This window comes from Perca flavescens, chromosome 7 (assembly GCF_004354835.1).
Source record: "Perca flavescens isolate YP-PL-M2 chromosome 7, PFLA_1.0, whole genome shotgun sequence".
Taxonomy (NCBI): domain Eukaryota; kingdom Metazoa; phylum Chordata; class Actinopteri; order Perciformes; family Percidae; genus Perca; species Perca flavescens.
Window position 1 is genome coordinate 24,665,887 of NC_041337.1, and position 13,728 is coordinate 24,679,614.

Here is a 13,728-nt window from a genome sequence, read left to right on the forward strand (position 1 = left end):
TTCCAGACTGGACAGTTCTGATTATGGTCATGCAGCAGGGGTTTATGGAATTTCATTTACATGTCTTGATCTTCATTTTGATTGTTATAGAAGTATTTTGTTTTTATTGACAAGATATTGTCTTGTTTTGGTGGTTTTTATCATTGTGATGTTTTACTGTTAATGGTCTTCAGTTTTGATACTTTTAGTTTATTTGACTTTCCTGCCTAGATCTGTTCTCTTAGATGGCGAGATACTGGTGGTGGGTAAGATCTCTGTTGAGGGATTTTATGTTTCAAATGTTATGGATGCAAAAAGAATTTCCGTGTTGAGATATTTCCGTATTTTGGTGTTGATCTGGGAGGCTGTCTGGTCTGTTCACTCAGATGACGAGGTAACAGTGGGGAAGTTCTATGCCACCTTCCTGATACAGGACTACTTCAGGAAGTTCAAGAGGCGCAAAGAGCAAGGTCTTGTAGGAAGGCACTCATGGGAGAGGCTGAACACAACCATGGCTCTACAGGTGAGTGAAGTACAATGTATCATGCTTGTGTTCATGGGAGTACAATCCCACATATTTATTCCACCAGTGCATTGAACAAATCAGTGATTGTATGTTACTAAACATTCTTCATCTACATAAGAGCCAACTTTGATTCTCACATCAACTCTGTCTATAAAACCAAAAATCTACTTAGAAATATAAGATTTTAATAACCATACACCAGTATAATCACCAGTAAACACAGTGACTATCAGAGGATTCATATACAGGCAAGGTTTTGAAAAAGTTGCTCACGCTTTTAGAAGATGCTGTTTGCAATACTGTTTTGTCTGTTTTTTAGTGTTTTTTTAGGTCTCCCCAAAAAGCCCCTCAGGTATCCTCAGCTTAAGGGTTTTGTTGTTATAACAAAGACATCACACCAAACTGAGGACCCTTCCAATATCGACTTCCAGTGGGTCATTGTCACTCATCACCACCAGTGATATCATGCTGCGCAGACAGTTTTGATGAATTCATCTATCTTTTCAAATATCGGTGTCGGAGGGTTGTGGTGCTCACAGCATTGAAAGATAACATTAGAAACATTAAAAAGCAAAAACTGCAAAAACAATATCCCAGTTACTCTGGATACTCCACAGTGCAGTGTCACGTTTTCATTGGAACTCTACCAAGAAATAGTTTCTAGGAAAGCTTTTATCCAGAGTATTCTGGACAAGTAAAACCAAAACTATCTTCATGCTGGAAACCACAGTAGGTGAGAAGATTTAATTTGGGCCAAGTCACCCTTTAAAATTAACTCTGCTTGTTTTACTTTAATGCTCCAAAGAGCTGAACACCTCCAGAAATGTGAGATTTGCTCTGACCACCTTTGAAACCATGTTATCAGCATTTATGAAATACTCATACACTAAAAGTGACATGCTCGCACCTGAAAAAACTGGAATGTTTGCCAACATTAATACCCATCGTTTTTCTCAACCAGATAGAGATACAAATGTACATAAAAAGCCTGTGATGGCTGGCAGGTCTGGTGTTATAGCTGCTCTCTTTGCAGGCCGGCCTGCGCACGCTGCATGACATTGGACCAGAGATCCGGCGAGCCATATCTTGTGACCTGCAAGAGGCGGGGCTGGTAAATGTTGATGGAGAGGAAGAAGAGGAAATCTACAGGGTAAACATCCTTGAAGATTTGTTAGTTTGTTTATTTATTTATTTTATATATAAATTAGTTTCAGATGTCCCACAAAGCCAAGTAGCTGTGCTGTTACATAATTCAGTGTGACAACATCTCACATATATCACCCAGGATCCACATTTTGTTATTATTTAGTATTATTTATCTTTACACGAGACATGAACTGAAAGAGTGAAACTCATTATCAAGTTTCATGCAGTACTGTGCATCTTACACATACATACAATGCAGAGAAGAACCTGGTTCACATTCAGATATGAAATGCAATATACTGTACTAGAGCCGGGACTTTAACGCGTTAATTAAGATTAATTAATTACAGACTTTAATGCGTTAATTAATTACACAAAAAATAACACGTTAAACATTTTTTACGCATTTTAATCACACTTATTTTATTATTCTAGCGTTCATGACTTCAGACCTTTTATATATGTCAATGCTTCAGACAACAACAAACCACAGTGAACATGAGTGAAGAAGCTGACGAGACCGCTTTGGTTGGCTCCGTGGATGGGAAATTTTGTTAAAAAAACGAACGGATGGAAGCGTGGATTAGAGCATGGTTGTGTGCATGCTATGCAACAAGGAATTCGCATATCACCGCAGCACATCGAGCCTCAAGTATCACCTCGACGCAAAACATTTAGCAGCTAGCGTGGACGTTAGCCCGACTCCGAGTACAAGGACCCACACCCAACCTACACTCCACCAGATGACTGGTTTAAGGACCAGGGTAACTAAGTCTGAATGTACTTGAAAGTATTGTGTTTTACTTAAAAAAACATAGTTTACAGAAGGTCTACCTACCTATAGGCTACCTGAATTTCTGAAATGTACTATATTTCTAAATATGCTATTGCTACACTTAATGGCAAAAATTGCACTGGTCTGCTGGACTTGGTTGAACAAAAATAAACAATATTGTGTTGCTTAAGCTTATGTATTCAGTCATTATTCAATGGTATACTAAAAATCCATGTGAAAAAAATTACTTCTCACTGTTCTCAGGTCAAATATTTATGCAAATAAAATGCGATTAATTTCGATTAATTAATTACAAAGCCTGTAATTAATTAGATTAATTTTTTTTATCAAGTCCCGGCCCTATACTGTACACTTGATGCTATTATTAACAACACGCTCTGATCTTCAGTATGAAAAACAGAAGAAAGAGGTGTAGAGCTGGGCTGGATTCACATGGCCAAGTCTTTTGTTAACAATATTTCACCCCATTCTTTTAGGTATTTTTGAAACATTTGATTGACCGTTAAATGAGTGTACTCCTGGTTGAGATTCACTGATTTAAACATGTGAGTTTTACTTTAAGCAGCTTACTGTGTTTATTATTTGTCTTGGACCTCATTGGTTTCTGGTTTCTCTTTGCAGCGTAACGGCAGCCTTTTTGGGAACCATGTCAACCAGGTCAGTGCTGAACAGCAAGGCTACTGCCACCCAACCACTGTCACCCAGCGGCCGCTACAGATCCTGCCCTTCTCCTGTAGTGCCTCAACTGAACCCACCCAAACAAGCAGGAGAGCCAGCAACGTGGACAGAGGAGGGGAGACAGAGATGAACTCTTCACCCGTCCTGTATAACCATCATTATCACTCCCCTCATCCGCTTAATTATCCTCACTGTATTTCCACTTGCCATCAATCGCCAATACCCTCCAATGCCAACCTCAACAATGCCAACGTGCCCTCACTTCTCTCCATGACCAATGGGAGGCAGCAGAAGTGTTTGTTAAGGCAAGACCGTCCGTCCTCCACCAAAAATGGATCATCAGTGTCCACTGACAGCAAGGGCAAACTTTGGAAGTCACACTCCACAAGGTCAGTGAAGAATGGATTCATACAATCCATATGCAGTTCAGTCAGACAACTCACAATTGAAAAGTTTTATTATAACAGCAGAACATTGTGTTTGGCGGCCTCATCACTCCCCGCAATTTGGGTTTACATGAGATATTGGGGAGTGATGATAAAGTAGCTTCCCCCCGACCGGAGCCAGCAGGTGGAGGCTAGGGTGGTGGTGGGGCTAACAGCAGGCAGTGATACAGGTGTAGGGCAGCAGCAGCATTGACAAGGAAGAGATGGGGAAATTGTGCAGCTTAAACCGCCAGATTGAGGGGGTGTGTTTGGTAAATGATATGGGGAGTGAGGCATGTCACGTATGTGTACAGCGGTGCAGCTCGAGTTGGCTGCCTGAACTGGCTCGCAGGCGTCGCTCCATTAGTACTCCCCATCACCTGCGTAAAATCAGTGCAGTTCCCCTTTACAGGAGAATCTTGTTTTGTGTAAACCAAAGCAGCCTCAGGAGCATCTCGTATTATAGTTACAGACGTATAATCTATTTTTTGATGCTCACATTTTTACATGATTCAAGACCTGACATAGAAATTTAATTGAGTAAAGAAACAAACTAGACTGTACTGTGGGGCTGAGTGATAATTCAATATTTGTATAATTCATTGTCTCAGATCTCTGACATGAATATGAATATCTTAAAATATTCTTAGTGATACTGTCAACTAACCTTTGAAACTCCCAACAGAGCCTCCTCTTCAGCATGACTGGATGTCATTGTTCATTGTAAAACCTTGTTCATCCCCCACTGATGTGCAAATATCTGCCCACACAGCTGATTGCATAAGAAAATCTTATTGGGTAGTAGTGGGTAAATGGGTTTCCTGTCCCAAAGGTTGCAGTGAGTAATGTTTAAATTTAAATATTTCCTGGTAGTGATGAACATGATAACAAATAACTTTTGTATAACAATATCACCTAATGCCCCTCTCCTGCTGAGGGAGTGCGTTCCCTTATGTTCTCAGAGATTTGGGCTATACAAATATACTTGTCTTAAAGGTCCCATGACATGGTGCTCTTTTGGCTCTTTTATATAGACCTTAGTGGTCCCCTAATACTGTATCTGAAGTCTCTTTCCCGAAATTCAGCTTTGGTGCAGAACTACAGCCACTAGAGCCAGTCCCACAATGAGCTTTCCGTAGGATGTGCCATTTCTGTGTCTGAAGCTATTGAGGAGGAGAGGGGGAGGATCAAGGTGGAGGGTGGGGGTGTGGCCTTGACCAACTGCCACTTTTCGCGTTTGAAAGCCATGATGTCTCTCTCTCATGGGTTGGCCAAATTCTCTGGGCGGGCAAAGCAGAGAAAGGGGAGGTAACCTTGCTTGTTATGACCTCATAACAAAGATTCCAAAACGACTCATCTGAGCTTTCATTTCCTCAAAGGCAGAGCAGGATACCCAGGGCTCGGTTTACACCTATTGCCATTTCTAGCCACTGGGGGACCATAAGCAGGCTGGGGGGACTCATATTAATGTTAAAAAACCTCATTAAGTGAAATTTTCATGCCATGGGACCTTTAACATAATAAAGAGAAAATAAAAGATTTGGGATATTACATGTAATGTCACTACAGTTTTCCCCTGTATGCTTTGGGACAGAAAGCTTGTAAAGTAGTGAAACCATTCAGGTAATATTCAGCCTGGACAAAAATCTATTTTTGAAAGCACCTTAATTTGTGTCCTCTTGTCTTTTGTCATTGCATGCAACCCTTCTCCCTATTCCTTTCCTGCTCTCCTGTTGCAAATAATCCTGTCTGTCTGACTGCCCACTTCCTCTCCTCGGAGCAGGACACGCTACTATGAGGCCTACATTAGGTATGTGCATGATGTTAGCTTCATTTCACAATATGCGTGTCACAAAAACATGCTGCGAAAGCTACGGAAATGTGTGTGTTTCAAAGCCTGTGATAGTGAAGGAAATGCAGCTTTAGGGCCTCATGTTTCAGTAAAATTTGTGTTTCACAGTATTACTGTGTGTGCTTTATTTTATGCCCTAAATTTGCATGAAAACGCCAACAAACAGCAGACAAAATGATATGGACATGTAGTATAATTGTCAAACTTGCACTGATTAATATTTGTGCTCATTGTCTTTAATGTGTCGATGCCAGGTCAGAAAGCGGCGGTGGGCTCTACCCCACCATTCGTCGAGAGGAGCCAGGGGGCGGGGACAGCGATGATGAGCGAGGCTCGGGAGAGTACTTCAGCGGGGAGGAGTTTCACGAAGACGACATCATGCTCCCAAAGGACAGGTAATGTGACGGCAGCTGTCAGACTAATGATGTGAGGAAACACTGACAACAAAACACTTTAATGGTGCACCACATGTGGACCACTGCCCTTTGTTTGTGTGTTGTTAAAGGTGCAGTACGTAAGACTTATACAACTAACTTTCTGTCATATTTGCTGAAACTGACCCTATGTTCCAATAGAACTACATGAAGCAAGTAATTTAAAAACAAAAATCTGACTCCTCTGGCACCACCTACAGCCTGTAGTTCGATTTGCAAAAATCCACCGCTGCCTGTTCAGATGCACCAATCAGGGCCAGGGGGGGTGTCTAACTGCTTGTCATTCACTGCTCATGCACACACATTCATTCTCCCTTAGGGGCTTAAGAGACCGTTTTGGGCTTTAGCAGAAAGGGGGGAGGGACTGAGAAGTTGTCGATGTCAAATTTGTTTGGCTAATTCCCCCTCCAAATATCTTTATTAATTATATAAGAGTTACATATTTACTTCTTCTTTTTTTTGCAACACTGAAATAATTCTTTGGGCCTCTAAGATAAAGATGTGACGTTTTTCGTATCTTTTCATTTCACAGGTTGCCCAACAAGGAACACCATGATGCAGAGGGAGGCTTTGACCTCGAGGTTTCCAAGGGCGACCACCAGTCTGATGGTTACTATGACGATGACCAACTGCCCATCTACCAAGACGGCAAGCGGTCACCCAGGAAATGGATTTTACCCTCTCCTCGAGGTGATACACCACAGCACAACAACTGTAGTTTATTTTCTTATTTTTCGAATTTTTGTTGAGTTATTGAGAATAAATTAGATTCCTCGACATTTCAGATTGAATGTATAACAACTTTACCTGTTATTCAGATTAAAGTTTGTTGGAGCTCCTTCATAATTGTATTGCACATATCGATAAAGTGGGCTGATTCATTCACTTGAACTAACCAATTTGTATTACTGTCATTACGATTCTGTAACTTAATTGTAATAAATAAGTACTAATGTAAGTAAAAGATGAATTAGATTAGTATTGTATTATACGAATGTTATAATTGTGATTAAAATTAGCTTATCTTGTGTTTCATCTAACTTTATTCTTGAATACTTGAATCTGTAAGTAACCACAGTTGGAGCCCAGAGAGTTATCCTTTTTGGTTCTTGTTTGTTCTCACAGCCTCCAACAGGCCAACATTCAGTTTTGAGTGTCTTCGCAGAAAAAGTAGTCAAGAAGGCGCTCCTCCCTCTCCATCCTGTACAGCTCTTCCACTGCACCTGGTGCAGCAACAGGTGCACACACACACACACACACACACACACACACACACACACACACACACACACACACACACACACACACACACACACACACACACACTTTAATTTGAATAATTACTGTAAATATACAGTATTGTCACAAAAAGCAGTTGTTACAAAGCTAGAAATACAACTTGTAAGACCTGTTTTGTCTCTTCTCCCTACCCCAAAATGTCGGCCTTAATTGATTGAACCTCAGGTAATGGCGGTGGCCGGTCTCGATGCGAGCAGAGTTCACCGCTTGTCCCCTACGCGGTCGCTTTGCTCCTGGGTCACGCCTCCTGCCTCACCCATCAGCCATGACTGCTCGCCGTGCTACACACCACTCATACAGGTCTGGTTCACTGTGTGATAAAAGGCCACATGATAAGATAAACCACAGATCATCTAGCGTTAGCACTAAGAAAGACAGAAGAAACACCAGAAATGCAATTAGTTTATGATTATTTTTACTGTCGATGTTCTTATCAAGCCTCTGATGGATATCAATCAAGAAATCTGATACCAGCACTTCATTAAACAAGCATCTCGATCAGTGTCTTGAAACCAAACTTGAAGTTTAAAAATGCCTGTGTGTGTGTGTATATGTGTGTGTGTGCGTGCGTGCGTGTGCATGTGCATGTGTGTACTCAGGTGGACTGGCCTAGTCCCGGCAGCATCGGCAGCATCCCCGGAGCAGTGAAGAGGAGTTCGTGGTATACAGACGGACAGGACGGTCCTACCAATCGCAGCCACTCTCCGTCACTTCTGCAGTTACCTGCAGACAGCTGCTCACACTTCCTGCAGAAGAGAGGCAGCGCCAACAGTTTGGTGGAGGCTGTGAGTAAAAAACATGAACCTCAAACATTAGGACAACAGACCACTTTGATAAGATTTCATTGAAATGTCTGTGGAGGTATGGTAGTGTTAAGACTGACAGTCACTCTCTAATTTGTGCATTACTTTGTGAATTAGAATTGGGATGCAATGCAATACTTTGTGATACTAAGCTCTTGATTATTGTTTTGATTGTTTAATCCATGAAATGTCAAATTATGATATCAAACCAGAGAGCAACAAGCTCATTGTAGCACACACACACACACACACACACACACACACACACACACACACACACACACACACACACACATATTCACAAATATACACAAATATACAATTCTGATGTGAATTTATTGATACAATCATCTTTTCAGCTTTGATTATGTTTTACTTGCTGTCCTCAGGTGTTGATCTCTGAGGGTCTGGGGAAATTCGCCAGGGACCCCAGGTTTGTGGCAGTGACGAAACACGAAATCGCAGACGCCTGCGAGATGACAATCGATGAGATGGAAAGCGCTGCCAGTAACCTGCTGAACGGGAGTAGGGGCAACGGCAACGCTGGGGAAACAGGGAGCGTCAGCTCGGGCCTAAATGTCATTGCACATCTTAGAGACAGCAGTATCCATGACTACAGCGACGAGGAGCCGTACGTTGCTCTGAAGTGCGAGGAGGACCTAACAGACGAGATGATACGCATCACGTCGCTATAGCAGAGACTCACATTTATTTAGGTTTTTTCAATTGAAATTCTACAACTATTCCACAGTAAGGGGATGTCTTCTCAGGAGTACCCTGCAATAGACAGAACATGTTTAACATGGATGGATAAGAGAACAAAGTGCCTTGTTTTCTCTTTCTGTGGATTGATGAAGGGAACTGTAGGAGAGATGAGAGAAACAGATGGCAGCATGGAAGAGCTCAGTTAAATTAAGCAAATGGGAACCAGAAAGAATCTATTTACTCGCCAGCCTGCCTGTCATTTAGCAGGAATTCAGCATACGTCTTTAATAAGTGGTTTGATACAGCTAAATAACCTGCCAGCCTCTAAAAGCCAGTCCAGAGCCCCCGTCAAGTTTTGTATATTTTTATTGTTTTGGCTCCGTACAGCAACACATTGGATTTGAAATGAAAACAACAACTTTAATGGCTTTGATTTGAGGGTGTTTGCATCCATATTGAGTGAACAATGTTGTCATTGTTCTGCAGCACTGTCCTAAAATGGTGTGACTTTGTACAAACAAGGCCATGTATCGTATGCTGTTCGCTCAATATGAAGAGTCAATAAAACAGCAAATGTGTCACCTTTCTGAACACATTGATAAGTGACTGAAAGAGTGATGCTGGCTTTAAAAAAGCTGCATTTATCCTGCAAATGCTGCAAAATGTCAGATGATTCCAGCATTCCCTGTAGTCAGTTGAGTTTCATGTCATGTATATATAATGTGTTATTTTAACCTTCAGTGGTCATGATAACAGATGCTGGTTATTACATTTTGGCCTCTATGACTCAAATAACAAAAACATATATATATATATATATATATATATATATATATATATATATATATATATATCTCAGTGCAGAGTGATGATCAGGCTGATCTGGGTTCAGGGTTAAACGTTGCTCGTCTCGGTACTTGACTTGAAAAGAAAATCACATATCACTGATAAAAGACTTTGTTCTCAGGCATATCCTTCTGTTCACGAGCCTGCTGATATGACACTCTGACAGTGTGTTTCTGTGTCATACCCCCCTTCACACCAACAGTAGACACTATATTTACACCCATTTTGCTGACTTGATTAGTTTAAATACCCTGAAAGTGATGGAAGATTTAGGATTGTAGTACACTGTCCCACTTGTTTCCATAGTGATCCTTAACTTTTATCAAAGCCCTTTTGACAACTGTGAGGAAAGACCATTTCATTGTTACAAACTTACTCAGAATATGCAAAGGTTCACTTCACTCAGACCTGCTTGAGACTATTAAACTTGATTGCTTGATTACTATAAACGCGGACTTATGAAAATAAGACAAACTGCCTGAGTGTTTACACCGAGAACATGACTGAAAAACAACTGTAGAGGAAATGTTTGACACAGCGACTTCAATTAGTAATAAATTACTCATCAAGTTGATAAAACAAAGGGGATACAGAGTTTTCTGCATGATTGCTCAAGCACAAAATAATCCCAACAGGATCACCTGTGTGACATCTTTTAGTCATGTGGCTCCACCCTGCTGAGCAGCAAGGATATTTGGAATTTCTCTATAGTCATCTAAAGTGCTTGTTCATGATGAGTCAGATTTAGTACATAGATCTCAAACAGATACTTGCTGTTTGTCACCATCTACATATTGTATATTTATAACACCACAACAGAAAGGGAAACTTTCCCTACAATATATAAATTCAGTATATTTGTGTTTTTGGAATGAAATGAATGATGTCAACTGTTGCCTTTTATTTGTAGTATTTCCTTTAGTTCCACCGCCAGTTTAAGTGCACAAGATGTCCAAAAACAGCTGCTGTCTGTGAAGGGAGAACTACACATCCCACGAACCAGTGTTCGTCTACCACTGCCAACTGTAATCATGTTTTCATGTCAACTTTTACAAACCAACACTGGCTCATGGCAGGGCAATCTATTTTTTTTTTTTCTCAATCTAAATATTGTTGTCAGGACAACATATTTGATCTGTGCAATCAAAGGGCTCCTTCAAATATAAAACCAAAACAAAGGATCATTAAGTGCATTTACACGCACATCAATATTCAAACATTATTCCAGATATGTTTTTTTTTCTTAATTTTTTTAAGTTGTTGTTGAAAAGTACACCTTTTCTTGTGTACAATAATGACAAAAGGTTGATGCCAATATTGGAAAGTTTATTTTCTGCATACATTTAATAGTGAATATATACAGTACATGTTACTTTAACCTGAGCTGGTATGTTGAATACTCTTCATATGTACTGTCAGGATACTGTAAATGCACTCATTCCTTCTTCATATATATATATATATATACAGTATATACAGGTTTTAGTGGCCAATACAGCTGAAATATATGACTTATGCATTTTTTAACTGCATGTGAGGTGTGTTTAACTAACTTTTGTTGACAAATTTGAATTACCTCTGTACCTATCTGGGTGTGTTGGTTAACTTGTCAGGGAAACTGTGGCAAAGACTGCATTTGCACAAAATGGAAAAAGATATTTAAAGTCGTAATAATGTGAATACATTTCTGCAGTGATTAATCAGAATCAAAATTCTGAGTTCTGATTGGTTAATGATGATCTGAGATGCTAAGTCACCTCAGTGTTTGATTGACAGGCGAATGGGTAGCAGTGAAATCTGAACAACCAACATCAGAAAGGAATCAAGATTTAAACAATTACCTCTTTAAAATCTCTTAATTTTGTGCATATACAACCAAAGGCTCTATTTTACTGTTTTGGATTCTACCGACTTAAAAAAAAGAAGCATTTTAGAGTAATATTTTTTATTATAGCTTGTCCTTTTGCTAGCCCTACAGAGATAACCTCCGCCTCTCTGTCTACAGATGAGCTAGTTACTCGGTTTAATACCACTGTCACAGAAGTTCTTCATATTGTTGCCGCTTTTAAACTGAAGCGATCCAAAGTCAAAGCCCAAACTTGGCTTAAAGTGCTCATATTATGCTCATTTTCAAGTTCATAATTGTATTTAGAAGTTATATCAGAATAGGTTTACATGGTTTCATTTTCATAAAAACACCATATGTTTGTTGTACTGCACATTGCTGCAGCTCCTCTTTTCACCGTGTGTTGAGCTCTCTGTTTTAGCTACAGAGTGAGACATCTCACTTCTGTTCCATCTTTGTTGGGAGTCGCACATGCACAGTACCTAGGTAAGGACAACCAGCCAGTCAGAAGCAGAGTATGAGGGCGGCTTGGCGAGCATTATAACGTGTGTTACAAAGTGACGCATGTTGGTCAGAACAGAAGTAAAGGCTGAACTACAATAGAGCTGTTTGGAGCAGTTTGTGAACAGTATTTTCTGTTGGAGATGGTAAGTCCCTTTGGGCTGGACTTTGGGCTTTTTCACTTTGTAAACCTATTACATGCACACAAAAGACATATAACACAAAAAATTAAAGGGAAAAAGCCAAAAAGCATAATATGAGCACTTAAACAGTGAGACTCGTGCCCTTAGACAAAAGTGTAGAAAAGCAGAGAGGAAATGGAAATGCAGATAAACTGCAAGTGTCCTATGAGATACTGAGAGATCACCAGGTATCCTACCAACGCCTTGTGAAAGCATCTTAAGCAAAGCATTTGTCTGATATCATAGCTAAAAATGCACATAGCCCTAACATTTTGTTTAGTGCAATAAATACTGCACTAAATCATGATATTGCACTCCCTGATGCTACGTTTGAAATCACAGAACAATTTTTGAGTTTTTTTTTTATTGACACTATCAGTTCTTGTATTTCACCTACTGATCACAACCCTTCTAAATCAATCCTATGCCCTGCTTCTCTGGCTTGTTTTGTGCATGTGGCCCTGTCAGCATCGATGGATATTGTATCACACACAAAACCTACCTATTCATCTTCAGATATTGTCCCCTCTCGTCTTTTAAAAGAGGTAGATGATACTATTGTTCCCAGCCTCTTGTCTGTAATAAATAGCTCTCTTATGAATGGCACAGTCCCATCTGGCTTTAAACATGCTGTGGCTCAGCCTCTAATTAAAAATCCCAACCTTAACCCTACTGACTGTAACAGCTTTAGGCCTATATAAATAAAGTGACTTGACTAATAAAGAGCACTTCAAAAGCCATGTTACACACATAACAATAATAATACATCAGATTTATATAGCGCTATTTGAAGTCCTCAAAGACTCTTTACATAGAACACAAATAAATGCTGTAAGCAACAGTTTGTATATTTGCTGCAGGCGATAAGCACCCTGAAGAATGCAGGGCTGCAGTGTCTCGTACAGTCGGATTGATATCTGGTTGTTGACGGGAGAAATATATACTAATTACTAGATCAAACCCAAATTCTTTATTTAAAATCATAAGTCATCACTGGTTTTTTTTAAGGTTATTTTTTGGGGCTTTTCCACTTTTAATTTGACAGGACAGCTAGGTGAGAAAGGGGAGAGAGAGAAGACATGCAGGAAATTATCACAGGTCAGATTCGAACCTCTGCGTTGAGGCATAAACCTCGAAGCATATGTGCGCCTGCTCTACCCACTGAGCCAACCCGGCCACAGTCATCACTGTTTTAATGAAATCAGAATTGATTGGCCAACACTGCACGACTTTGTATATTCCAGATTTACTTTTTGAGTCCATAAAACCAAACCTTGTGTATAACGACATGTCAGAAACTCCAGCACCACCAGAACATATAATAATCTGCTGCTTATTTACAGTACAAGTAACCAAATGCATTCAAATTCAGACTTTTATCAAAAGAAACATAACGACACAAACCAACACAAAGCTTTGTTGTGCAACTGACAGCTTTATTGCTTTTTTTGTACTGTTCCACTGCTTCACAGATGTTTATGAAACAACAACAGCATGTATACAATCTGTACAGTGTTTGTAAAAAGTAAGTGTGCATTACTAATTTCTGCTTTCTACCCATTTGTTGTATGGAAATTAAAAAATATAGCTATATCTACTTCGTAGCACAAGTACTAGTACCTTATAGATTTTGTACCAATGGAAAACAAAACCCCCCCGTTTTGTACATTTGAATTCTTGACAATGAACCTGTTGAGGATTTTTGTAAGG

General features: G+C 39.9%; 1 protein-coding gene across 1 annotated transcript in view; it reads left to right on the top strand.

Annotated features, from left to right (window-relative positions):
• cacna1db (calcium channel, voltage-dependent, L type, alpha 1D subunit, b) overlaps nt 1-9,391 on the top strand; it is an 83,257-nt gene extending 73,866 nt beyond the window's left edge. The window contains exons 38-47 of the mRNA XM_028582613.1: nt 366-502; nt 1,539-1,655; nt 3,069-3,514; nt 5,334-5,360; nt 5,657-5,797; nt 6,369-6,526; nt 6,962-7,074; nt 7,301-7,435; nt 7,735-7,920; nt 8,328-9,391. Coding sequence (XP_028438414.1) covers nt 366-502; nt 1,539-1,655; nt 3,069-3,514; nt 5,334-5,360; nt 5,657-5,797; nt 6,369-6,526; nt 6,962-7,074; nt 7,301-7,435; nt 7,735-7,920; nt 8,328-8,633 — 1,766 coding nt within the window. The 3' untranslated portion in view covers nt 8,634-9,391. The remainder of the gene's footprint in view (nt 1-365; nt 503-1,538; nt 1,656-3,068; nt 3,515-5,333; nt 5,361-5,656; nt 5,798-6,368; nt 6,527-6,961; nt 7,075-7,300; nt 7,436-7,734; nt 7,921-8,327) is intronic.
• Nucleotides 9,392-13,728: the final 4,337 nt, after the last annotated feature.